General features: G+C 46.8%; 1 protein-coding gene across 1 annotated transcript; it reads left to right on the top strand.

Annotated features, from left to right (window-relative positions):
- Positions 1-20,942: 20,942 nt before the first annotated feature.
- Positions 20,943-25,033, top strand: DBX1 (developing brain homeobox 1). The gene is made up of 4 exons (XM_032413844.1): positions 20,943-21,309; positions 21,939-22,040; positions 23,986-24,188; positions 24,674-25,033. Exons 1-4 carry the CDS (start codon positions 20,943-20,945, stop codon positions 25,031-25,033), a joined length of 1,032 nt encoding a protein of 343 aa, XP_032269735.1.
- The last annotated feature ends 1,765 nt before the right edge of the window (positions 25,034-26,798 follow it).

Raw genomic sequence — 26,798 nt, 5'->3', positions numbered from 1 at the left:
TTTCCCCACTTGAAAGTTCCCAAGGGTTCTTTGCTTCTCATGGGCTAAAAGTCCAGAGTATTTGGTCTGGCTTTGAACATGCTTCACAATTTGACAGTAGCCAATTTATCCAAAGTGATTGTCGACTCCCCACAATCTCAGCCCCAGGCTCCAGCCACACCAAAACCATCATAAGCCACTGAAAAGGTCAAGCTCTTTTCAAGCCTCTACTTTGGGAATTGCAAGAGGCAGGGTGTTCTCCTTAAAATAGCGGGTTCAAGAAGAGACTCACTAACTAAACTAAGGTGAGATTAGAGGAGGGATGTGAGGGATGAGCCATGTGAGTAGCTGGAAGGTGAGCATTCAGAGGGAACATCCAGGCAAAGGTTCTAAATTGAGAATACACCTACCAAGTCCAACGAACCACCAGGAAGCCAGTATGTCTGAAATGGAGAGAGGGAGAAGAAGAATTGGAGGTGAAGTCTGAAGTATAATGGGGCCAGGGGAGGCAGGGCAAGGCTATGGAGGGCCTACGGGCCCTTGTGAGAGCTTTGGCTTTTATTCTGAGATGGGCAGCTTTGGAGGGTTTTGAACAGAGAAATGGCATGGTCTGACTTGCACTTTGAAAGGGTCAGTTAATATGTAGTTGAGCACTGACTGTCGTACCAGGTTAGAAGCAGAGAGACCGAGACACCCGGGTGGCTCAGTTGGTTAAGCGTCTGCCTTCGGCTCAGGTCATGATCCCGGGGTCCTGGGATCAAGCCTGCGTCAGGCTCCTTGCTTGGCGGGGAGCCTGCTTCTCCCTCTCCCTCTGCCCCTCCCCCTGCTCGTGCTCTCTCTCTCTCTGACAAATAAATAAAATATAAAAAAAAAAAAAAAAAAGCCGAGAGACTATTGCAGTAAAACAGGTGAGAGATAAAGGGAGTGAGGAGTAGCAGACGGTTTCTAGAAGTCAGGGGAAAGAGAACAGACTTGCAGTTATAGTTGCGGAGTAAAGCCTGAAGATGCTCTGTCTTTAAATTTCATCTCAAGGATGACTAGGAATTAGCCGGGATTAAGAATAACCTCCACACAGGCCCTTGAAGCACAGGGCAGCATGGCTACTTCCAGGAACTGAAAGCCAAAGGAGGGGGAGCTTAGTGAACACAGAGGGAACACAGTAAGAGCAGGCTAGTGAGGTGGACAGGTGCCAATGAGGCAGGGCGCAGGAGGCCACAGGGAGGAGCTTGGACAATGGGAAGTCTTGAATGGGTTTTAAGCAGGGGCATAACTTGATGCAATTTATGGTTTTTTGTTTTGGGTTTCTCTCTTTTTTTTTAACCTCTGAGCTATTTATTGAGGTACAGTATACATACAGAAAAATGCATGTGTATTTACCAATACTCCTCTCTCAGAAGTAAGTATACCTTTTGATTTGTATCAGGGAAATGTAAATTAAAACAACAATGAGATACTACTACACACCTATTAGAATGAGCAAAATTTACAACGCTGACAACGCCAAACACTGGTAAGAATCTGGCACAACAGGAACTCTCCTACATTGCTCAGGGGAATGCAAAATGATACAATCACTTATGAAGACAGTTTGGAGGTGTCTTGCAAAACTAAACATACTCTTACAATACAATCCAGCAATTGTATTCCTTATAACTTACCCCAAAGGAGTTGAAAACTTATGTTCACATAAACCTACACACAGATGTTTACAGCAGCTTTATTCATAATTGCCCAAACTTGGAAACACTAAGATGTCCTTCAGTAGGTAAATGGAGAAATAAACTGTGGTACATCCAGATGATGGAATATTGTTCAGTGCCAAAAAGAGATGAGCTACCAAGTCATGAAAAGACATGGAGGAACTTTAAATGCATATTACTAAGTGAAAGAAGCCAATCTATATGATTCCAACTACATGACATTCTAGAAAAGGCAAAACTTATGGAGACAGTAAGAAGATCAGTGGTTGCCAGGGATGTGTGGGGAGAGAGATAAATAGGGAGAAGATCTTTAGGGCAGTGAAAATACTCTGGATGACATTATGATGATGGATATATGTCATCATACATTTGTCCAAGCCCATAGAATGTGCAACACCAACAGTGAACACTAAGGTAAACTGTAGATTTTGGGTAACTATGATGTGTCAATGTAGGTTCATCCTTGGTAAAAAATGTACAATTCTGGAAAGTAATGTTGATAATGGGGGAGACTATGCATATGTGGGAGCAGGGGTATATAGGAAATCTCTGTACTTTCTTCTCAGTCTTGTTGTAAATCTAGAATTGCTCTAAAAAAACAAGTCTCTTTTAAAAAAAGAGGCTCACCCAGGGGCACCTGGGTGGCTCAGTCAATTAGGCATCCCACTCTTGATTTCAGCTCAGGTCATGATCTCAGGGTTGGGAGATAAAGCCCCGTGTTGGGCTCCATGCTCAGCGGGGAGTCTGCTTGAGACACTCTTTCCCCCTTTTCCTCTGCCCCTGCCCCCCACTCATGCACTCTCTCTCTCTAAATAAATAAATAAAATTTTTTTTATAAAAAGGCTTACCCTTGTTAATAGGAAATGGGAGATTACAGATCCTAAAGAAAGGAGGTCCTAGACTGGGTGGAATTGTGTAGAACAGCCTTTCCCTCTCTGTTCTATTAGGCTCTTGTTCCTTGATATTCCTAAGTAACAAAAGCATTTGCTAATTGTCATCCTGGATGTATTTAAGTGAAAAGAGAGTGAAAGAAATATTTGTTGAGTCCCTACCATAGGCATTTCTTTTACAGCAGGAAGTTTTCATGATTAAGTTTGGAATTAATCATGTAATCAATCAGAAAATAGGATTTGCCCTGCTACTGTTTTTAAAGTAGCTCCATCTGGAACATATAGAAATGGAAGCGTTTTGAGCCAACATGGCAGCTTCATTTGAATGGCTTTGGTGCGGGCGCCTGGATGGCTCAGTCGTTAAGTGTCTGCCTTCAGCTCAGGTCATGATCCCAGGGTCCTGGGATGGAGTCCCACATCGGGCTCCCTGCTCAGTGGGAAGCCTGCTTCTCCCTCTCCCACTCCCCCTGCTTGTGTTCCTGCTCTTGCTATCTCTCTCTCTGCGTCAAGTAGATAAATAAAATCTTTAAAAAAAAAAAATGAATGGCTTTGGTGCTTTATTTGTCACAACAATGGATGATGAGGAAGTAACGATAATAAGAAAGAGTAAGAAATACTAAAGATAGTATCTGCTGTCCTATGAAAAGAAAACTCCTTATTCTTGAGCAAAGCTGGAAGTAATCAAAGCTGGACTTGCTAAGTGACATTTATAGTAGTATTTAAAATTTCTTTTCTATTATTGAAATATTTGGAGGAAAAATAACTTTGATATCGAAAATCTGAAACTCATGAATCCTTTGCCCCCTTTTTTCCATTCTGTTTTTATAATGTAGTTTCCTAAGATAATAGCAGTGATCTCACAGGCACGCCCACCATCACATACTGAACCAGGCTCTGCTGAGCAGGTACTTGTTAAATAAACACGCTGAGTCAAAATAGGTCCTGAATGGCACGAGTTTTAGAAATCAAATTACTTCATTTCTCTCTGGGATGCCAAATAGACCTGAAATTCTTTCCCGAAACACCAGGGAAGCTGAGTAAGTCAAAACTGAACCTGTCTATATGTCTTCTGAAACCATGATGTCCTTGGACCAGAACCTGAACCCATGGAATATTTCACTTGGGGCAGATTGCATGCTCCCCCTAGGAACCTGATACTCCCATCTGAGCCAAAAGCTAAGTCCCCCAAAGCAAGCACCAGGAAAGGGCCTCAGAAGGAGGCATTTCATCCTGGGAAGAGTTAAACTTCTTGCACGAATGGGCCTTGCTTCCACTCCAGCCCTTCTCCCTCCAGAATGCAGCTCTGGGAGCCCCAGAGGGGGCTTTGGCTGCTCTGACTTCTCACACACTCTTCTTTCAAATGAATTTAAACCTTTTCTTGTCCAAATCCGTACAGAAGAAAAAAAAAAAAAAAGTAACCACTCTGCAGTTTTTCTACTATTATGCAAATAAATTAATCAGGCAATGCTCCTGTGAGAATTAATTTATATTTGAATCCAATGAGGGCTGGATGCTTGCTAACTGAACCCCCAGGCCAAAGCCTCAGCTAGGTAGCACCTCATATTATTCCTTTGACGAAATGTGAACTGACATAAATACTATGGCCCCCTTTCAATCCGATTACCCCGTTACTTCACATCAATGCTACCCCAGCCATCAGATTCTGGCGTCTTTCCTTTCACCAGCTCCAGGAACAACGGACAACTCCTCCTTGATAAACAAGCACCCACGCTGCCACCTCGTAGCCCCACTCTTAACCCATCATCCTCACTCAATGGGCTCTATTCGACAAGGTATTTTATTTTGTTTGTAGGAATCAAGGACTGAAAAACAGTTCAAAATCAGGCCTGGCTGAGGCTGTTCATTCAAAGCTGCCCTTTCACACAATCACTAAGAGCCTCTGGAAATAACACCCCTGAAGTATCCACCCTTTAATGGACGTCATTCCCTTGGGACCCCCCCCCCCCCCGCCCCGCCACCGCCCCAACCCACTTCGTCTCCCTCCACTGCATCTTACGGGCTCTTTTTAAAACACACAAAAAACAAACAGCAGCACAGGTTTCCCTTGGCTTGCGTGACCTGAAGCTCAGTCAAAATGAAGCTACATTTTAAACCATACCTTTGTACTAAACTCATGTTGACAACCACTAAATTCTTTCCGTTGCTCTGCATAGAAACATAAAAAAAAAGATTCATTTCGCCCCCCACCCCCCAAACTCTGCGCATTTAAAAAAGCTTGGCTAAGTAATCCACCAGGTGGGGGGAAAGCTTTTCTATGTGGGCAGCTCAGTTTCTGGAGCCCCTACCTTGGTAATTAGATTAACAGGCAAATGTGAACAGTGGCAACCCAGCAGTCCCCGCTCTTCATTCTTTATGCCATCTATTGCACGGGACTGATAGCAAAATATCTTGAATGGTAGCAGAAAAAAATATGGATTTGTGAACTGCTCTCTGCTGAAAGTGGAAACGAGAGAAGAAAAACACAAAGAAGCTTTATTCTAAACAAACAACTCCAAGTAATTGTAATACTTTTTTTTTTTTTTTTGAGAAAAAGGCAGAAGTTATATATGCTCATAAACTGGGGCTATTGGTGTGTTTGTTAGCTCTGTAGTTTAATTAGTTTAAATATTTCAGTGCCTCCTTTTAGCACAGTCTGAAATAAAGGACAGTGGGGCAATGCTTATCTTTCTGAATCGACGAAGGCCAATACGTTCTGTAACCACAGTCCTTCACCAGGCTCTGAATTTGAGAAACCCTTTAAAACATATTCTAACTAAATATGTATACTAAGAAGCTATGCACTTTTTAGAAATAAGAGAAAGCAAAATAAGTATAAGTATTGAAACATATGAACACTCACTCAGTTACCTACAAAGAAAGTCATGGTTTTACCAAATACCTTTCATACTTTTTTCAAAGCAACTTGCTTTCTTCTGTGCCAGAGGAGAACATGTCTGTTTTCATATAAAGTAGACTTCTATTTAAAAGAAAAAGAGGCACTGACTGAATTTATTAGATTTGGTGGTGAATTGTCACTAAAAGTGACACTCTCTTTTCCTTTCCCTAGCACTGGTGCCTTCGTCCAAACATCTAAAATTTGCTGCCTGAGATCTGCCAAGTGCAGGGTTAGTGGCTATTCAAGCATATTGTTATAACCATATTCTTACTCGAAAAGAAGTGCAACTGCTTTATTCCTTTCCCTTGTCCTGGCCGTTCACTATTCACTCAACAAACACTCATTCAGTTACTCCTGATTACTAGCTCTGTCCGCAGCGGCAGGCTCTCTTGCCCTTACGATGATCGACGTAAAATCCTCACTCCACATCCTTCCTTTACCTATATTTTGGGGCCACAGGAATCTTCTGCTGCAAGCTCAGCCCTACTCAGTCCTGCCCCTTAACAGGAAACATCTAGGAGACTTAGTTCGTGAGCTCAGGGGACTCAGCATTCAGTCACCCTCCTTGTTGTTGCCTTCTTCATGTGACAGAGGTTCCCAGGCTGCCCACATTGACCCCTTGCCCCTGAAGTTCCCGTATTGACCCTTTGTCTTCTTGTTCTTCAGTCCCTTACAGATCACCTGCCTGCCCAGAACCAGAATTGCTTCAGATACAGAGCCTTCCTCTAACCCAGTGGTCCTCAGCCACGGGGCAATTTGGGCTCCTTGGAGACATTTGGTTGTCATGACTCAGGGGGTGGCCCTGGCATCTCGTGGGTAGAGGTCAACGATGCTCTAAACATCCCACAGTGTACCACATGGCATCCCAAACAAAAACTGAAGTTAAGAAACCTTGTTATCATCAGTCCCCTCCCCAACTCATAGGCAGCGGAGGCTACTGAGTAGGGACATGAACATTGAGTCAAATCTTTCTCTGCCACCACAGTAATGACATGATGCCCTGCAGGCTACTTTGTACTTTCTGAGTCTCAAGTTTCTTGGTCTGTAAAATGGACCTGATATGAGGAGACAAGGAAACACTACATCTATGAAACACTACTCACTAAATAGAAGCCATAAGTACTGTTGCAACTATATTATCATCCCTAGAAGTGTACCCAAGATGCAATCCCCTGAGTCCTGTTACTTCCTATGAGCTTTCTCCCCACTGCTGATAGTTCGCAGACTATAGATGCTATATGGAGGCATGGGTCAAACTCCCGCCTCCAGAGTCCTGGAGGCATTGTTAATTAATAGCAGAACATTTTTCTGCATAACCCAGAGTTGGTCTTAGAATCTTTCTCTAAGGGGGGGGAGGAGGGGCAAAGGGAGAGAGAGAATCGGTAAGCAGGCTCCATGCTCAGTGCAGAGCCTGATGCGGGGCTCGATCTCATGACCTGAGATCATGACCTGAGCCGAAATCAAGAGTCAGATGCTTAACCGACTGAGCCACCCAGGCCCCTCTACATAGTACGTTAGATGCAACTAACATTAGTGAGATTCAGCATATGAACTGAAGTCTATTTGCCATCTTTAACCCATATGTTACCTCTTACTAACTAGAGGTTATCTCTTGCTAGAAATACTGTGTTCCCTATCACTGAAAGTGCTTTAAGTAAAGGCTAACACGAAAGGGATTTTATTTTTAATATGCATGGGATTTCACACATATTAGGATAACCATTTTGGCAGCGCGAGACATGCACATCATCTCTGCAACCCATATGCTCAAAACACAAGGTATGAGGGAGATGATTTTGGTGAGTACATCAGTCAAGACAGGATAAATTCTCTGATACCCCAAAATCTTATAGTAAAAGCTTACTTCTCATCTATGTCACAGTCCGGTACAAGGCAGGCGGCTTACCTCCAAGCCACGACTCAGGGATCTGCACTCATTATGCATTGTACCCCTACCACTCCAACGTGGGACTTCCACGTCCCAAAGGAAGGAAAGAGAAACAGGACTGTGTCTGAGAGATTTTATATGCCAAGCCTGGAAGTTAAGCACATTACTTCTGCCCACATTCCATTGCCCAGAACTGAGTCTATGGCTCTATCTAACTATGAGGAAATCTAGGAAATGCTTTCTGTACGTCCAAAGCAAGGAGACAAATGGGTACTGGGGAGCATTAGCAGTATCTGCAATAATCATTAAAAAGTTTTATACAACAGGGGCGCCTGCGTGGCTTAGTCAGTTAGGCATTTGACTCTTGATTTTGGCTCAGGTCATGATCTCAGGGTTGTGAGATCAAGCCCCACATCTGACTTGGCACTGGGCGGGGAGCCTGTTTAAGATTCTCCCTCTCCCACTGCCCTCCCCCACCCCTGCTCACGCACATACTCTCTCTCTCTCAAAAGAACAAGAAGGGGATGTTGCTTCTGGGTGGTACAGTCAGTTGAGTGTCCAACTCTTGGTTTCGGCTGAGGTCATGATCTCAGGGTTATGAGATCGAGCCCCCTCTTAGGCTCCACACTCAGCACAGAGTCTGCTTGAGACTTTCTTTCCCTCTCCCTCCGCCCCTCCCCACTGTGCTCTCTCTCAAATAAATAAATAAATCTTTAAAAAAAATTTTATGAAATAGGAGTCAGACAGTAGTAAAGAGCAGCTACTAGGACTCAGCCATGAGTCTAACTTTGGGTAAGGCACATTTCATGCACTATGTTTCAACATGTAGTAATAGACACTGTCTGTTGCATATCTAAAGTCACACCCCTTCACCTTTGCTAACAGGGATCTTTGATCAGAAACCCAATACCTATGTAACCTCCAGGAAAGTGACCCTTGATCTATTTAATGACAAATGGCAATTCCATTTTCCTTACCAATGACTGGCTTAGACATGAGCAACTGGCACTATTCTGGCCAATGAGACAGGAGTAGACATCTTCCAGGCAGGCTTCTGACGAAGATTTTCTTCCCTGCTGATAAAAGGAGAGAGAAGACAATAAACTGACTCTCCTTCTGTTGAATGTTGTCATTTGCATGTGATGCGCAGAGCTGGGGCAGCCATCAGAGATCAGGAGGGAGCCAGCCACAGAAGACAAGTCAACATATTAAGGACAGCAGAGCAGAGACAGAGAGAAACTTGATTTTTTTTTTTTAAAGATTTTATTTATTTATTTTGAGAGAGAGAGAGAGAAAGAGAGCAGGAGTAGGGTAAGGGGCAGAAAGAGAGGGAGAAACAGACTCCCCACCGAGCAGGGAGCCTGATATGGGGCTAGACCCAGGACCCTGAGATCATGACCTGAGCCGAAGGCAGATGCTTAATGGACAGAGCCACCCAGGCGCCCCCAAGAACCTTGATTTTTGATGATATCAATGAGACAATGAATTAATGAACTCTCGTCCTGTTGTGCTTCTGGAACTCTTGTTTTATGAAATAATAACTTATAATAACTTCTCTTCGTAATTTCCTCTATTTTTGAATGTGTGTTTTGCTGCTGCTGCCAGAAGTCTCTCAGCTGACAGATAAGTGCTAAGCACTTTGGATCTATACTCTCCAAAATGGAGCCAACATAGACCCGTGGCTCATATATATCTACCTCAGAGCAGGAAGTAAGAGCTCCCCTAACTCTGGGTCCCCTGCCCGCACAAAGTTCACTTCTGAAAAATCTAACACCTACTTTTATGAATAAAGTAGGTGCTTGATATCCTGCTTGTATTTCTTAATATTGTTGTGAAGATCAAGTGACTTGACACAGAAGCAGTTGGAACAGTACCTGGAATTTGGGAAATGCTGAATATATACTCGTATCATTATTATTAGTTGTAGTACAAGTAGAACTTTCAATTTTTATAAACTAAAGTAAATTTTATCAGTTGCTAAATGCCCTCTGATTGTCAGTTTGGCCTCTGAGTATAATGACTTCTTAATGCCCACAGTACTTCAAAGCAGAAGATGAGGGCTCCAGACCTAGGATTTAAACCACAGATTAGTTTTGTCAACCTGCAAAATCCCAAAACTTTCTTCAGAGGTTGGTTCTGAGTCAGTACAGAATAAGGGTTATGAACATAGGTCCTTGGGTCAGACTGAGTTCCAAGCCTCAGCTCTGGTATTCACTGTGCATCAGAATTCAATCAGAGAAGCAGAACCAATAAGCAATACACCATATGTCAGCTATGTTTCAAGAGCAGGCTGGAATCCACAAACACAAGCTGGAACCCCACAAACAGACTGGAATCTATGTCAGTCCCTGCTGTGTCTGACCCTGTGGATGTGGATGTCCTGCAAAAGCCAGTGCCCTTCTCCAGGGAGGTAAACACACACCCCTGGCTCAGGAGTCAAACAAGCTGGGGACCCTGGAGCACCTGTTGCCCAGCCGCTGCCTCACACCAGTGAGGTGAGCCAGCTGACCGGCCACAAGATGGCTACTGCTCTCCTTACGCCTTCCAGATCTCTCAAGACTGTTTGGTGGCCCATCCTAACAGGGACCATGTGGGAAAGGGAATTCTGAAAAAATGGAGTTTAGCCTAGGCAGGCTGACACAATGCAAAGCCAACACAGTTAGTTATTAAATTTCTCTAGGTTTCTGTGTCTTCTTCTGTAGATCAGTGAGGATAATAATAGGATCCACCTCATAAGACTGTTTTGAAGATTATTTTAAATAATGTGTGGAAAATACTTAATACAGTACTAGGCATATAATAAGTTCTCAAAAAAGTAAACTATGATTATCATTATCATTGTGTTATTGTCATTGTTGTTTCATTAAATGTCCTTCACTGACATTTAAAAGAAAATCAGGCATAGAATTAGGATATTTAGTTTCCTGAGAAGAAAGGGCACTAAGTTTCTTATGTATATAAATACTGGCCAGTTACTGTTCTAAGCAATAAACATTTTTCAGACTTTTAGGGTAAGTATTATTATATCTATTTTAGATGAGGCAGTTGAAAAAACTAAGGAATAGAAAGTTGGGTAACTGGACCCCAGCTAGTAAAGTGATAATGGATGTTCTCTCACTCTCCCTCTCTCTCTGCAGAATGCCAAGAAGAAAAAGTATAGGGTAATCAAAACTGAGTGATGAGAAAGTAGCATTTAAACTGCAATCTGGAGGATGAGCAGGAGTTAACCAAATGAATCAGAAAAATATATGCAAAGTACACTGATAAGAAGAAGCCTGGCATCTTAGAGGAGGGAAGAGAATGGGGAAGAAAACTGTGGTAGAGGAGGGGAGGGGAGAGGGGCTGGGAGGGACCCATGCCTATTTCATCCTAAGTGGAATGGGAAGATCCAGAATGGCAAAAGCTGTTTCTGTCTGGTTCACCCCAGTATTCCCAGACCTTCAACTGTGCCTGTTGGTGGTACATGGTAGAATCTCAGTAAATGTTTGTTGATTGAAGGAGAGGATGGGGTGATAAGATATGATTTATATATTAAAATCTCTAGTTGCTGTAGAGTATGCATCCTTCCTCTCTCTGCTTCCTTCTAGTAACACAGAACTGGCTACTTATTTGCTTTCTCTTGGCAGCCCTTCAAATCCTTGAATATGGCAGTCATATCCCTGTCATCTCCCTTCCCCTATGCCAACAGTCTCAGCTTCTTGGCATCGGTGTCCCATATTCAGGAACTCTAGGCAATGCTGTCCAAAGAACTTCTGCAATGATGGAAATGTTCTATATCGGTGCCATCCAATATGGTAGCCACTAGTCACGTGTGGCTATTGAGCATTTGAATTGTGGCTAATGCGACTGGGGAACTATACTTTAAATTTTATTTATAGTTAAGCTTTTATATAAATTATTTAAATTTTATTTATTTAACTACTTTCTATTTGAATAGTCCCATGTGGCTAATGGCTACTGAATTGGACAGTGCAGCTCTAGTCTACACTCCGACTCTTTTTCTGATCATAAGATGGACATCTCTGCATTTCTCTGAGATTCCCATATTCCTTATCTTCCTTTTCACCAGAGTTAACCAATTCTGATACCCTACACCCTGTGCTGGGCTTCTGACTCATGTCACTGATTTAGTACCCTGGGCCTAAAGATAAGCTGGAACCCCTTTTCTTTGGCAAACACCGGTTACCAGAGTAGCAACTTTTTGCTTTCTGGATCACATAATTTCTCTTAGTGATGAGTTCATTAAGATACATATCTATACATATAGTTTCTGTCTAAGAACCTAAGTGAGGGTTGGGTAAGGATCTGCCAGTGCATTCATCAATTACAGTATAAGAATTAAGCATTTATGTCATCTAATGTGGTGAGACCAGCAGTTAGTATATATGTGTGACCCTGTGCATGGTTCCTGTGCTATGGAATCGGCTCTCTACTAAACATATCTAGTCAACTAAGCATATTCACTGGGAATGTCTACTGATGGCCAACAATACCAACCAATCCACTGATGACCAACAAGTCATCACCTAATCATTCAAATCAGCCAAGAGGCCTGGCCCAGGGAATACAAAAAAAGATTCGACAGTCTTCTGACAAAATCTGGAGCTTTCCAATCTGACTATTGTCTAGAGAACTAAACAGTATAAAAATAAGAGCTTTGAATGATAAGACTTTAGAAGAGGTTAGAAGAGAGATCAGTGAATAAAATACACTGAACTTTAGAGCAGGAAATGTCCTTTTAGGTGAGATAGGAGAATGCTCCCAGAATTTGAAGGAGTCATCACTCTGTACATAGTCTCTGAACGCACACCATATGCCAGGCACTAGGACACGGAGTCAAAGGATTCAGTGCCCACCCTCAATGAGTCGACGGTCTACAGGGGAAACAAACGTGTATATTATTCCAGGAGGTATAGTTGCCAGATTTAGGAAATAGAAATACAGAATATCCCGTTAAATTTAAATTTCTGATAAACAATAAATAGCTTTTTTAGTATAGGTATATCCCACATAATATTTGGGACATACATACATGAAAAGTAATATTTATTTGTTTGAAATTCAAATGTAATTGTGCATTCAGTATTTGATCTGGCAACTCTAAATACAAGGTAATAAATGCAATGATTAAAGGGGTATTAGGTACTACAAGAAAACATCCAAGGGGTACAGACCTCAGAGTCCATGTCAGAGAAGGGTTACAGAGGTAAGTCTTAAGCCAAATCTTTTCCAAGCAGCAGAAGTTAGCCAGGCAAAGAGAGTATAGAAGGAGTAGTGTGCACAAAGGCAATGTGGGGTTTGAGAGAGCAGGGCACACTTGGGGAAGAGCAAGGAGCTCAATAGGGATAGAATAAATAATAGGTTATAATCTCAGTAACTAAGAGAAAAGCCCAAATCAGAATCCAGAATAACATTACACGCTTAGGGATAAAGGCAGAAAAGAGAGTTCATAAAGACAGCGAGAAGCAGTCTGAGAAGGAAAAAGAAAACCATGAGGCCAAGAAGCAGGGAGAAGTGCAGAGACAAATGCTGTAGGCAGGCCAAGTAAGGGTCGTTCATTGACTATGCCCACAGGGATGACATCAGTGACACTGACCAAAGCCTTTTCAGTGGAATGTGATGGCACCAGGTTGAGAAAGGTCATGGAGATGGCAAAAATAAGAGAATGCAAAGGCAGACATTGCGTTCAAGAAGTTTGATTGGGAAAAAAGTATCATGCTTAGACCTGACCGACAGGGAAGTGGCCTGGGCCCTGAACTTTAAGGAGGGCCCCAGTCTGTCTCCCCTCCAGCTCCACCTATGTCCACATGACTGAGGGGACATGCTCACATAAAGCCTGCACACTCCCTTTTAGGCTCTGGAATACCTTACTCAAATGGAACCAAACCTGTGATCAAAGACTACACACGCCTCTTCCTAGGTCTCTCTTTCCAAGAGTCAACTGTGCCCCTAGTAAGCTCATCCTTAAGCCTAAGGCACAGCTCAGGGGCTACTGTTAGGCATGGAAGGATGTGGAGGGATCTTGGACATGTGCTTGAGGTGTCCACACTCTTGGATGCATGACCATTCGTGATGCAGGATGGAGTCAGCACGGGGAGTGAAGTAGGGTGTGCCACGGGCTTCCCCCTTCGATCTTATCTCAGGCCTCACAAAAGTTAGAGGAAATATGTCAGAAGGAGTTGTTAGTGATGGACATAAGGCCAAGAGAGGGTGCTTCTGAAAATGAGCGCTATTTGATATTTTGTGTTGTTCTTTTAAAGTAAATTCTGTGCCCAACGTGGGGCATGAACTCAAGACCCTGAGATCCAGAGTCACATGCTTTACAGACTGAGCCAGCCAGGTGACCCAAAAATGAGCACTATTTGAAAGAATCGATGGTAAAGAGGATACTGAAGCTATAGATAGAGAGGATAATGAAAAACAAGGTCTTTGTATCAGCAGCAAATATTGCCAAGAAAGAAACCAATTACAGAAGTGTGGACAGGGTTACAGGGCTAAAGAAGAGATGTTAATGCACCCAAAGACTAGCAACAGTGAGAAGCCATTATGTCCCATTATATCTCTAGGCCTGAATGGGCAATAGGTTGGCAAGATAATATTGCCAGAGCCTAGGGAGCTTGGGAGATGTGGCTGTAGTCCCTCACAGCAATTCAACACAGCAAGAAGAAAGCAATAGCAATAAGTGCCCAACCTTTCTCTCCTCCTGCCCTTGACTTGGTGCCATTGCCCCCCCATGGACTGAAACCAACTAGAAGAAGCCAGCAAGGTATCCCGGGGTCAATGCATTCCCTAGAGGCCAGCATCTTAGGGCCAAAGCAGGGGGAGAAGGGTTGGAAGTAGATTTGGAAGGGCAAATAGAGAATAAATAACTAATACTGTCCCCAGGGAGGCAGGAGAGGCCTGAACTCGGTGGGAATGTGAACAGAATGGAGAGTAGGTTGGCAGGAAGGAAATGGAAGGCATTTCTGTGGAATAACCATCTCTTTTTCTCTCTGCAGTTAGAGAGGAAGGTTGACAGTGGATGAGGGTAAACAGGCAAGGGAATGTTTGGGTTTAACTCTTGCAGATGGCAGTTGGCTTAAGGCCTTTGTGCAGTACAGGTAATACCCTAAGGTAAGGCTATTTTCCCCAACCCTTCTCAATGTAAGAGGGATGTCACATTCTCTTATGCCTCCCTCTCCTTCCCCCCCACTAAGCAGAGTCACAGAGCAGATAAAAGTCTTAGGGGATTTTTCCTTCTCTCTTTCCTGAAATAACCTCCAGCACCACCTCAGCCTCGGGCCCACAAACTTCCAGCAACTTAGAGGCCCACACACCTCAGAACACTTTCCTCTCAAATATTGACTCATGACTCAAAACTGCCTTCCTATCCTATAGGATTCTCCTCTGACCAAATCAAATTGGAAGAAAAATATTTTTTAAAACTAATTTTCACCACATTATAAAGAACTAGTAGTCTTACCTCTAATCTTCTCGTGGGTATCTGGATTTGAAAAATGCCTCTTTGTCCCAAAAGAGCAATCTCTAAATTTCAAACAGAGAAAATGAGCTGAAAAGTTTGGGATGTTTAGAAACAAGGATTATTTCCCTCTCTACCACCCCAACCAGCTGTCCCTAAATCTACAAATGACTCCTCTTCCTTCTATGTTTTAAAACACACTATCCGTTTTTTTGTTTTTGTTTTTGTTTTTACATAAAGAGAAAGAAAAAGGAGAAGGTGAAGAAAGATTCTGTTTCTGAGATTCTAAGAAGGGTATCTCAGTGCCTAGGCAAACATCTTTATTCCCTTGCAGGCTCTTAAATGTTGGACAAGGTGGGATTTAATATCAAGATAACAAGCCCCGGAGGTAGCTTGAAGATTGATCTAAACCTTGCAACACCGACTTCTCACACCCACTCAAAGTAAACTAGACCAGGCTTCTCGGGAGTCCCCTGTTTCTGAAGTGTGTGTGTGGCGGTGGGGGGTGGGCAAGTTCATGGCTCCAGGATCTGTCACCCAACTCACTAGACCGCCAATTCCCCCGCACCCAGGGGCCAGCTCCACCCCAACACAAAACCAGCCTCGCTCTGAGGCGTCTGCTCCCCATCCCGAAGTCCTTGGGGACTGCAAAGAAGGCGGAGTAGATTTCATACTCTCTTCTCCCTCCCACCGTCGACAAAAGCGGCCCTTTAAGGCCCAGAGAAAGGTCCTGTACCCTTTCCCACCGAGCGCCCGTCAGCCAACTTCACCTTCATCCAAGCCTCTTTACCCAGACAGACTCTGGGACAGGAAATCAATAGCTCCAGCGTGAGGCGAGGGGAAGGGCTCGGGGGTGAGGGAGAGCTGGGGCCGCGTGGTGCCGAGGCCGAGGGGCGGTGCGCAAAGGGTTCATTGTGGGGCCGCAGCGGGTAATTAGAGCGGCTGAAAGGCGCCGCCCAGCACCAGGGGAGCGTGTCGGGGAGGATCACCGGTTTCACACCTAGCGGCGGGCCGCACCTAGTGGCGGCACCAGTACCGACGAGGCGCGCGCTCTGGGGGCGAAGCCGGGCGGGCTCCCGGGCGGGCCACACGGGCCTGGCGGCCCCAGGGCTTGCTCTCCGCACCTAGTGGATCACGAGACCCGGGGCACAGAAACCGCGCCGGCGCAGTCCTGCGGGGCTGGCCGCTCTGCCCCGAAGCCTGCAGCGCACTGGGCGCTCCTTCCCTCTGCTCGGGGCGCGCCCTTGGCACCCAGAAGTGCGGTCTTTCCAGTGGCCTGATGGGGCCCGCGGTGGGGCGACAAAGAGCAGAGCGTTTTTAAACTTTAGACGGTCAGATCTGAAAGGGCCTATGAAGAGCTCGCTAGGGCAATCCCTCGTTTCCCACACAGGGACAGCGAGACCCAGGAGACAAGGACTGTCCCTAAAGACACCCAGTAAAGTGAAATGGATCCAAATGTGAGTTAAAAGGATATTTAACCCTGCAGTCTGAGGAGAGCTGGTCAATAAGGAAAAGCGAAGGCAATTTATTTTTAAGGCGCGAGAGAGGCAAACATTAGCTTTGAAAAGAAACAATACAAAATTGATTTCCCAGACAAAGGGGGGGGGGGTGATGGAGAGAGAAAGTACTCAAGGCCTGGCTCATCTAAATTTAATTTTGATTATTTTGAATGGGCTGAAATCGCCTGTACCGACGCCTCACCGTGTTAATATCATTGGGCCACAGCGTCCAAGCCCCGAGTTAAAGTAAACTCCCGCCAGGCGGGCACTGCGCGCCGAGGGGCTCTACAGAGATCTTCTTTCTTCGGGTTAAAAAAGAAGAAGAAGAAAAAGAAAACACAAAAAACCCACAAAAAAACACAACACACAGTTAACCACCTGTCAGGGCTGAGGATACAATGAGGCTCCTGGAAAAAGAGCTTTTCATGCATGCGTAATATATTTGTTCAGCTATTCACTTAATGAAGCTGATAAATGTGATGCAAGACAATAGTCAAGTTAATCTATTTAGTAAAATGTTTTGAGACTTTCAGGCTACGTTAAGGAGGGGAGCGTTCGGCGACATTTTCATTTAAATGCGCTCATCTCCCCTCTTAGGCTGCACAAGGGGGTTCAGGCAATCTATGTGAATATAATTTCTTATAAATGTGTCTTTAATGGGTTTAATTCACCCTTGCCAGCTGTTTTGGGGGCTATTTTGTAAGAGCAAAACAAACGTTTCAGGCTTGGAAAGCTAGTTAAAATTAGTTTCGGTCAGCGAGGCCAAGCTATATTTCCTGCAAACCATCTGCTTGATTGGCACAATAGAAGGATTTTCAAGGAAAAAAGGGGGGGTGGCTGTGAAAGGAATGAGGGGTGGGGGGAGACGCTAGAAAGGGCTGGGGAGGCCGGTAGTTCCTCGTGGCCTATTCTGAAGGTGAACCCCTTAGAGGTGTCTTAATAGAGCGGCTTGCCTGGAGGACTGGGGCAACTAGAAGGCTCTTTCAGCCTCTTTCAGCCCAAACCTCTTCGCCCTCCTCGTTTGCCTAGCCGGTCAGCTCCCTCTTTTCCCCCAGGACCAGAGAAGCCCCGCGGCCGGCCAAACTTGCAAGGCGAGCTCCAAGCGTTGGCCCCTCCTGCCCAGAGCGCCGCGGCCTGGGGGTTCAAACCCTTGCAAAGTGCTACCTTGGGGTCCCATCCTTCCCGAACTTAACGCTCGTTAACATTTCGGAAGGCCAGGAGTCTTAAGCCACTCTCTACATCGTAGGCCCCTGGCCTCCCTCCGCGCGGCCTGGGCTTAGCGCGGTGCTGCCGGCTGCGGAGGGCCCCACGACTGGGAGAGGGCGGCGCGTGGGGCTGGGACCCGCCGGCTCTCCACTGGCGGGGAGGAAAGAAATCCCCAGAGCCCACCCTATGGTCCCAGGGAGGCTCGGGCCGCTTTGGCCTCGTAGGCCCCAGGAGTCCCGGCCGTCTAAGCTGCAGGGCTCCCCCAGCGAGCAGTAGCGCCCGTGGCGCAGCAAGGACCTTAACGCCAGCCAGGGCCTCCGATTCTCACTTTTCCACTCGCGTTTTTTCCCTTGAAACAGAAATAGACGACCCAGCTCTGGGAGAGAGGACGTGAGTGACTTCTTTGAAATACACTTGAAGATAACGACATTACCATGAATGGCAGGACGCACAAAACCCCATGGGTTCAGGTCAAACGGCATTAGTCACAGGTCTTAGCCGCAGCCGCCGCGCCGCGCAGCCCCCTAGGCTATCGCGGGGTTTGAAAAGACGCGTTCAAGGAGATCACTTAAAGTAAGATCCTTTCGTCCGATTTCTTGCTTCCTTAGGATTTATTCTGCCTTTTCACAGGCGGCCAGCCCTCGCCCCCACCCTCACTTTTCCTCTGCGCCTTAGGAATGCTTCAGGGGGCTCTGCAGACAGACCGCTGGAGGCAGGGTCCACGTGGATCGCAGCAAGGGGTTGCTTCCAAAATGTCAGGGCCCCTTTTTAAAAGCAGAGAAGTTAGCAGCAGTTAGTCTATAGTAAGGCAGAACGACCGAGATGTATGTGTGTGTGTGCGTGCGCGCGCGCGGTGTTGGTGGTGGGGGGACGCATGGAGCGTGTCAGTAGGCAGGATAATAACTAAAAACTACACCCAGAGAAATGCCCTAGGAGGAGAAGAAGCCTAGGGAAGAGGATGGCGCTAGGAGGGCTCCAGACTGGCTTTGCGTTCTTAGCGCTCCTCCCCTCCCTCCTGAAAAACCCTGCAAACAGAGGGCTATTCCGACCCTCCGGAAGACTGGGCAAGCGCTTCATTGATGGGTAATTCAACACCTGTAGTCATCGCTTTCCTCTAACTCGGGAACTGGCTACAGCTCCAAGAGGGGAGGAAAAGAAAGAGGGAGGGAGTGAGAGGAGAAGGGGGGGGAGGAGGAGGAGAATTGGATCTGAGAAGGGTTGGGGGGAGAGAATGCAAAAAGCAGAGCCTGTCTCCCAGCTTCCAGAAAGCAGTTGGGGACAAGGGTAGTGGGGAATTGATAGCGATGGAAAACTTTGTCTTGTGGCAAGCTTAAAGTGCAGGCGTTCAAACAGTTTAGACTTTGCTCCCCTATTTTATTGCAAAACTTCAAAAAGAGAAACTTTCAAAGTTCGTCACAGATGTCCCTCGACCGTTTCAGGGGACTCCAATTAACTCGAGTAATGCATTTCACATATTTAAATAGCCACTTATTTAAAAGTTGTTCCTTTCCTTAGAGGTTTTCGGCTGCCTGCCGCCCAGTGTGCCTCCATAAGCGTCTTGGGCTCAGAAACTCCATACTTGCGTCATCTTCGAGCATTATAATTCGGCTCCAGAGCTCAGCCCTAAATAACTTTTTAATTTGAATCAAGGGAGAGCTTTAGCGGGCTCCGTTTCTGGTTTAATGTGATATAAATCGCAGATGCACTTTTATTGAATGGTTAAAGCAGCGACATGGAGATCATCAACACAAAACGCCCTGAACAAAACCATCGAGAGAAATAAAGCTGGTTAATAAGATTTTTGAGAAAGCTTTGTGTTAAAAAGCAAAAAGGAAAACCAGCTGAAGGTGACAGTTAGTTCATGGTTAATAGGATCAGGGCGGCCTGGCGGGGCTGCACACTTCTCTTTGGGGAGGTTCAGCCACACCAAAGAAATGAATGGAACATTTAACACATCTGTTATCTCGCCGAACAGAGAAACGGGAATCGAGGTTCAGCACCACCCCAGCCCCAACCCAGAGTAAAGGGAAGGACTGTCTCCACGAAGATTCTCATTTGAGGCCCCAGATTAAGCATAGACTCTCCTGACTGTGGGCCAGCATTCTTGGGAATGGCGTTCTTCGAGCTGTTTTCACACGCTTGTACACTGCAGTTAATTAAGAGGCTGCAAAACTTTGGCTGAGTTAAGCGCCCAGCAATGGGTAGAACCCTCAACCTTCGCTGCTATGGTTTTAAAAGTCCAGGCTGTAAGTTACAAATGAAACTGCGTAAAGCTCCTTGAGGTTGGAAAGGGGCCAGAGTAGCGTTCCAGTGTTCAGGTCGCCTGGCTTGAGGCTGCTTCCGGCAGGAGTAAGCCCTGTGCAAGTGGAATACCGCCGCCTAGCTCTGGTGCGTTGCTGCTCTCTGATCCTCTACCAGGCGAGTGAGCTGCGGAGTGCTTCTTGGTGACACTTCTAGAGAAATGTCGCTGAAAATCGTTTTCCAAGTTGCTGGGTTTGCAGAAGGAGACGCATTTTATCATTCAGGTATCTACCAACTCTCTCAAACTCCATTAATTTCCCGACACGAAATAACTCAAGCTAAGACCTCTTCCTCCATCCTTATGGACCCACAACTAATAACCCCAAAGCATCAATTCTAACCCCCCTCGGTTGTTAGAATGGCACCCCACAAACACTGATTTTACCCACCCCTCACATCTGCTTTATGCCTCAGCTGGAGTAGCGTGTAGGGCTAGAGACCCAAGAAGGGAGTATATTTTCGTGTTCACTGACTTGAAATTTTCCATTGCCCACCCCACAAGGGGGAGTGTTATTTTACTGATTGCCTGGAGATGAATTTCTATGAATATTTATTGATTTATTTTCCAGGCTCAGCAGGGGAGCTGCAAATAAATTTAGTGCGTTCTTTAAATAATTCCTTTTCTATGAGGCAAGATGTCATCTGAAACTTCTAAATAGGCATTTAATTAGCCCGGGTGTTGCTTCGGAACAAAAACTCCCAGCGAGAGCTTTGGGGGCGCACTGTATTGCAAAGAGGCGGTCGATATGCAGAATTGATGCGCGCCAGCCTTTGTTGCCAGCCCATTGTGCGGGCCATGCTTATGAAGACTAATCCAATCATAAATTGCACCCCTGCGCCAATCAGAGCGCCCAGAGCCTCCGGCGAATGAAGCTCGAGTGGAGAACTTTGTTGAACTTCATTGTCAGAGCTGTCACTTTTCAAAGCGCTTTAACGGGCGGGCCACTATAAAACCATCACCTCGACGGGAGGACCACGGAGGACTCGCAGACGCCCAAGTGGGATCGTTACTCGGAGACGTTTGCCCAAGAGAGAGGGCACTGCGGGGGCGGGAGGGGCGGGAAGCGAGGCATTTACCCTCCGGCCACTGGAAGAAGGGTTATTCCGCCCGTCCCGCGCCTAACATGATGTTCCCCGGCCTCCTCGCACCCCCCGCCGGGTACCCCAGCCTCCTGCGCCCCACGCCCACCTTAACGCTGCCCCAGTCCCTGCAGTCGGCATTTTCTGGCCACTCGAGCTTCCTGGTGGAGGATCTGATTCGCATCAGCCGGCCTCCCGCTTACCTGCCCCGCAGCTTACCCACGGCCAGCATGTCGCCCCCTAGGCAGGGGGCCCCCGCGACTCTCACAGACACCGGGACCTCAGACCTGGGCTCCCCGGGTCCGGGCAGCCGACCAGACGGTTCACCTCAGACGGCCGCCTCCCCTGCCAGCGAGCCCACGTTTCTGAAGTTTGGGGTGAACGCCATCCTCTCCTCTGCGCCCAGAACCGGTAAGTGAACGCAAAACGCTGAGGGCCCGTCCAGGTGCGAGTCCTTCTGGCTTCGGTTTCCTGTACGCAGCAGGCACCCACTCACACATAGGCGCACATACGTACGCAAGATCCCCGAAGCCTCACGTAGCGCAATGCGAGACTTAGGTCCAGCCAATTCCCGGGAAGAAAAGCTCCAGGTTCGCCCCACCCTCATAATGAACTTGAGCACCTGCAGTCGGAGAGAGCGCACGCCCCTAGGCATCTGTGTTTCTGCCCTCGAACTTCCGGAAGCCAGTTTTTAAAACCCAAGATAATATATTTACTAGCTTAGCTAGTATTATGGACCTGCAATTCTTTGCTTCCCCGCCCCAATACTACCTATCTCGCTAGTGCCCAGGATGAGATTGGGGACAGGGGGCCGGTTCTGAGGTGGGGGGGGGTTCAGGTGGGGGTGGGGAGGGTGGAAGGATACCCACAGATGGCACAATGTTAGGAAAAGATTTCTTTTACTCTGTCAAAACACTGAGGAAGCCAGCGGAAGGGTTAATCATATCATGTATTCAATGTTCTGTACAATAATCAAGTACCTAATCAAATTCCCTTTCTGTCTCCCTCCTTCTTTTCCGTCCTCCTTTATTCTCTGCCAGAAACGTCCCCCGCCTTGCTCCAGAGCGTTCCTCCCAAGACCTTCGCCTTTCCCTACTTTGAAGGCTCCTTCCAGCCTTTCATCAGATCTTCTTATTTCCCAGGTAGGTCTCGTCCCCCTTCCGGGGGGCGGCGCCCCAGCCCCAGCCCGTCGCTCCCTGCTCCGAAGCCATATTTCTCCGTCCACCCCTCGGGGTTATGCTCTGGTTCAGAGGTTGCGAGGCGTACAACATTCACGAATCCGTCGCGCCAATTTGATGCCCTATTTAGCACAAGCAGTGACTGCTTGACACTTTGCACCAATTCCCTGCTCTACAAATTAGCAGGAATTGTCATGGTCCCAATTTGAGGCGGTTCCCTTCCCGGCGAGGAGCTGTTGGCATCCCTTCACGCCGCCGTTTTCCCACAGAGTCAGTGCACTTGGCCACGATTCCCCACAAAGGTTTCAGCACCATGACCAATTGGTCAGCTCCTCCGGGCAGCCACACACAGATCGGCCCTCGCCCCTCCACGCCGCCGAGAGACACCTACCAGCCGGGGCTAATTTCTCTTTAAGACTCATTCAGGGCTTCGGGCTTTCACAAGACCACATGGGGTGCCCTCTTGTGTGGGATGCCTGGGGTCGCCCAGGGGGAGGGGGGACTAGATCCTCCCACAACCCCAAACTTCTATTTCCAACCTGATTTCCCAACCTCTTCTCAGACCCTTCCCCCATCGCCTTATCTTTTTAAAGACCTTGAGCTTGTAGAATAAGAAGTCCGAGGGAAGCCCGTAATCAGGTCCCAGTCTAAAGGAGAAACACCTTACACAGTTTACAGGAAGTTTTCATCCTGCAATCCCAGTGGTGACTCAAACTATAGCTCAAAAACTCTGCAACGAGTCAGGACTCAGGCGATAGAGGAGAGCCTATAAAGAGAAGAGAAACTGGGCATGGACGGTGGGGGATGGGTAAAACCACAACAACACTCCCAAATATCACCGAAAGAAACAAGCAATTGATTTTTAAAAGGGGGAGAGAGAATTCACTAACAGCCCCCCACCACCATTCATGCTGCTGCTGCTAATGGAATTTGCTCCCTTTCTCCCTCATCTCAATGCTCTAACAAAAACAACCCGAGCTTTATAAATAGCTTTTCATGTCCATTTAATGAAAATGATTCCGGGAAGAGAAGCCTCTGCCATCAGTATTCTCCCAATGGTCTTGGCCTGCAGTTGTGTTTAGTTTGAAAGTGTAAATCTCTTTTGTCCCAGTAATATATGGCTTTCGCTGCTTGTCCTCAGTCTTTTTCTGTTAGTTCATTACTACACAATTACCATTCACGCTTCATTAGAGTCTCTGTTTCTTTTTGGGTTTTTTTTTTTTCCCTCCCTTAAAGCAAAACTCTCCCCCTTTTTATCATGCCAATGCCCATTGGGGAGCGGTCAATGTGCTAATTAGCTGCCACTTTTCATGTATTCGGGCCGAATTCTTTACGTTTTGTGGGGGAGGGGAGGAAAGATTAATATGAAAAAGATGAATGCTGATTGGATTTTTCAAAAAAAAAATCCAAAGCGGATTTTCTTCTGTCAAATCAGTAAAGCACCTCATTTTCATCTAAAGAATGCAAAAGCCACCAAGGTGATAAAAGCTTAAGGGGGAAACCCAGTGGCCTCCGCTGTATATTTTATTTTTATTTTTGTAATTTATGTTTTTCTGTTGCTATTTTAGCCGATATACGCAGGTTTGTTCCCTTGAGACTGTTCCCCTGAGACCGTTGAATGGAAAAATGAAGCGGGCTATTGTGGGGGCTGTTTTCTGTGTTTCCGTGGTTTTACCTAATCCGGGTTTGCTTGGTTGAAAGGGAAAGTTATTTGGGCGGAAAGCGCCTTTCACTCTCGCAGGTTTGTAGGTTCCTGCCCTATTCTCCAAGAGGAGAAAAAGGGGAGCTTTAAAGAGATGAAGGGATCAGAGAGAAAAACCGAGGGAGGCCACTGGGGAGGGGCAGACGCTGCGGCCTCGGCGGGACGCCGCCCACTCACTGGTAACCCCCCACCCCTACCCCTCCGCAGCGTCCTCGAGCGTCGTGCCCATCCCGGGGACCTTCTCCTGGCCGCTTGCGGCCCGCGGCAAGCCTCGCCGGGGCATGCTGCGTCGAGCCGTGTTCTCCGACGTGCAGCGCAAGGCGCTGGAGAAGATGTTCCAGAAGCAGAAGTACATCAGCAAGCCCGACCGCAAGAAGCTGGCGGCCAAGTTGGGCTTGAAAGACTCACAAGTGAGGGCGGTCTCCCCACAGCCCCAGCCCCCACGCTTCACCCCTCCCCCACGCATCCTACAACTGGGAGGGTTCTCTGAAATCGGTTAGGTCCCATAGTACGGATGGGGAAAGTAAGGAATAGAGAGGGAATGCGTGCACCAGTCAGCTTCCTTGAGGCTCCTCGGGACAGCCCGCTTCTCTCCCAGTCCCTCCGCTCCCCGCCCGGCTCAGCACACCCCACCCGCCCCCGCAGCCATCCGGGTCAGAGATCAGAGGATGGGGCTAGAGGAGTGAGCTGCTGAGGAGGGGATGAGGGTAGGGTGAGGGCCTTGAGCAACCTGAACCCACTTCAGGGCGTGGGCAGCGGGCAAGGAGGAGGAGAAGGACAGAGCCTCCTACCCTCCCCTGTGGTCCTTCCGGCGCCCCTCCCTCCAGGCCGTTGCTGGGAAGGGCCTGCGCTAACCTCTGCTTGTCCCCCGCTCTCTCTCCCCCCCGCGGCCCAGGTGAAAATCTGGTTCCAGAACCGACGCATGAAGTGGCGGAACTCCAAGGAGCGCGAGCTCCTGTCTAGCGGGGGCTGCCGAGAGCAGACCCTTCCCACCAAACTCAATCCGCACCCGGACCTCAGCGACGTGGGCCAGAAGGGCCCGGGGGACGACGAGGAGGAAGACGAGGGCGCGGGCAGCCCCCGCCACCGCCTAGTCTATCACGCGTCCCCTGACCCTCGGCACCTGCGGGACCCGCGACTGGAAGGACCGCTGCCCGCCTCGCCCGCGCACTCGAGCAGCCCCGGCAAGCCTTCGGACTTCTCCGACTCTGAGGAGGATGAGGAGGGCGAAGAGGAGGAGATCACCGTGTCTTAGAAGCCCTCGCCTCGGCCTGGGTACTGTTTAGAAGTGCTTTGAAATCGAAGAGGCGGGATTCCGTCAGCCTGTCCGCTTAGTTCCTGCTGCCCAGACGCTGCCACTCCCCTTTGCAGAACGATCACCTCGTCAAGGACACCCCAGCCCCTTCCATTGCCCAAAACGGCCTTTCCCTCCCCCACACCACCTCCCAACAGCTCTTTCCACGTTAAGTGAAACTTAGGTTTTGGTCCCAGCCTTAACTTTTCTACCGGAGCTCCTATCTTGCTTATTGCAAGCTATTTAAAACACAGTGGGGGTGTTTACACCTACAGCCTGGGTTTAGCTGTGAGCCAGGCTCTGCAGGTCTTTAGCAGTGACAACTCAATAAGGGAGGAAACTCTTTAATGGCAAAGGAAACGGAGTTAGGAGTCACAACATCCTAAGTATGTAACTCCAAGACCTTGGACTTCCTAGATGCCTCCACCTCCCTATCTTAGGTTGGAGGGTCTTCTACACAGTGACTCTGGTAACCCAGTCTTTCCATAGCAGCTCCCTCAGAAACCTCAAGTATTTTTTTAAAAATGTACACACACACACATACACACACACCCCTGCCTTCTGGTCTAAGGCACAACATAAATATTGAGTCTTTTCTGTCATAATCTCAATGCTCTCTGGGCAAAAAGTGAGTTGTTGAGGGAAAAGTCTATCTCTATTTCTGTATGCATGTTTTAAAGCTTTTTCTTTATAATTTCTGTATCCATAGTATATGCACCAAGCACTCTACCTTGTGCCCTTTTATTATTTCTGGGGAGATTTCACTGACCTGCAAGGTTCTTGAGCACTGGGCATGAGGTGAGCAGAGAGAGAACCCTCAAGCCTCTTTGATTTTGATTTTGTTTTTTACTGAACTTTGCTGTCTTTGCACAGCTTTTATGAACTGTACACTATTTTGTACACATGTGTTGTATGGATATTTTATACCAATGTTATTGTGAATGACTATAAAGGACTGATTAGACTTTCTTCTCTCTCTTTTTTTTTGCAATGGCTTTTAAACTTTAAAAAGGTAGCTGTTTAATTGCATAACTTATAAAGAAATACTTATTTTGTATTTTTACCTTGTACAGATTTTTATATATGTATATATGTACCAAATGAACAAATACCAAATAAAAAGTAGAATGGACACAGTGGTCAAGTGATCTCATTAATTCACAGAGTGTCAGAGCTGAAAGGGATGGAGTTTCTAGTCCAAGTGCTACTGGAATTTATAGAAAGTAAGCTGATATTCAAGAGGGGATGGCACATGTCTAAAGCCACCCAACTGCTTAGTGGCCACACTAGAACTAGAACCCATCTCCGATTCTTGGGCCAGTGCCTTTTCTGCTTACCTGTCCCATAAATAACCATATCTGCTATGGTGACAAGTAGCTCCAGTAAAGTGGTACCAACAAGTTGAGTCTGCAGTAATCCTTCTCCTCTTCTCTAAGAACTGAAATGATGGACTAAAAGAAATCAGTGAAAGGCAGTTTAAGCGGTTCAAGCTTATAATGCTTTTCCTTTCCCTCCCTGAAGGCTTATATAATTCCTAGTCCCCAGGGAAGCCCAAAGTTGCTCTTGACTTTTGTGTATAAACTGATTTTCTTAGGAATGTCATCTGCAGCTGACTTGGGAGCCCAGATACAGACTCTGGGGTGCCCAAGTGAAACTAAATTTCTTTAAAGACTAGCTTTCAACAGAAAAAATTCATTTAACCAGCAACTTAGGAGCAAAGAACATC

Source organism: Phoca vitulina, unplaced genomic scaffold (genome assembly GCF_004348235.1).
Source record: "Phoca vitulina isolate PV1807 unplaced genomic scaffold, GSC_HSeal_1.0 scaffold16, whole genome shotgun sequence".
NCBI lineage: Eukaryota > Metazoa > Chordata > Mammalia > Carnivora > Phocidae > Phoca > Phoca vitulina.
Note: the sequence above shows the minus strand (reverse complement) of the source record. Positions and strands in the feature narration are given on the sequence as shown.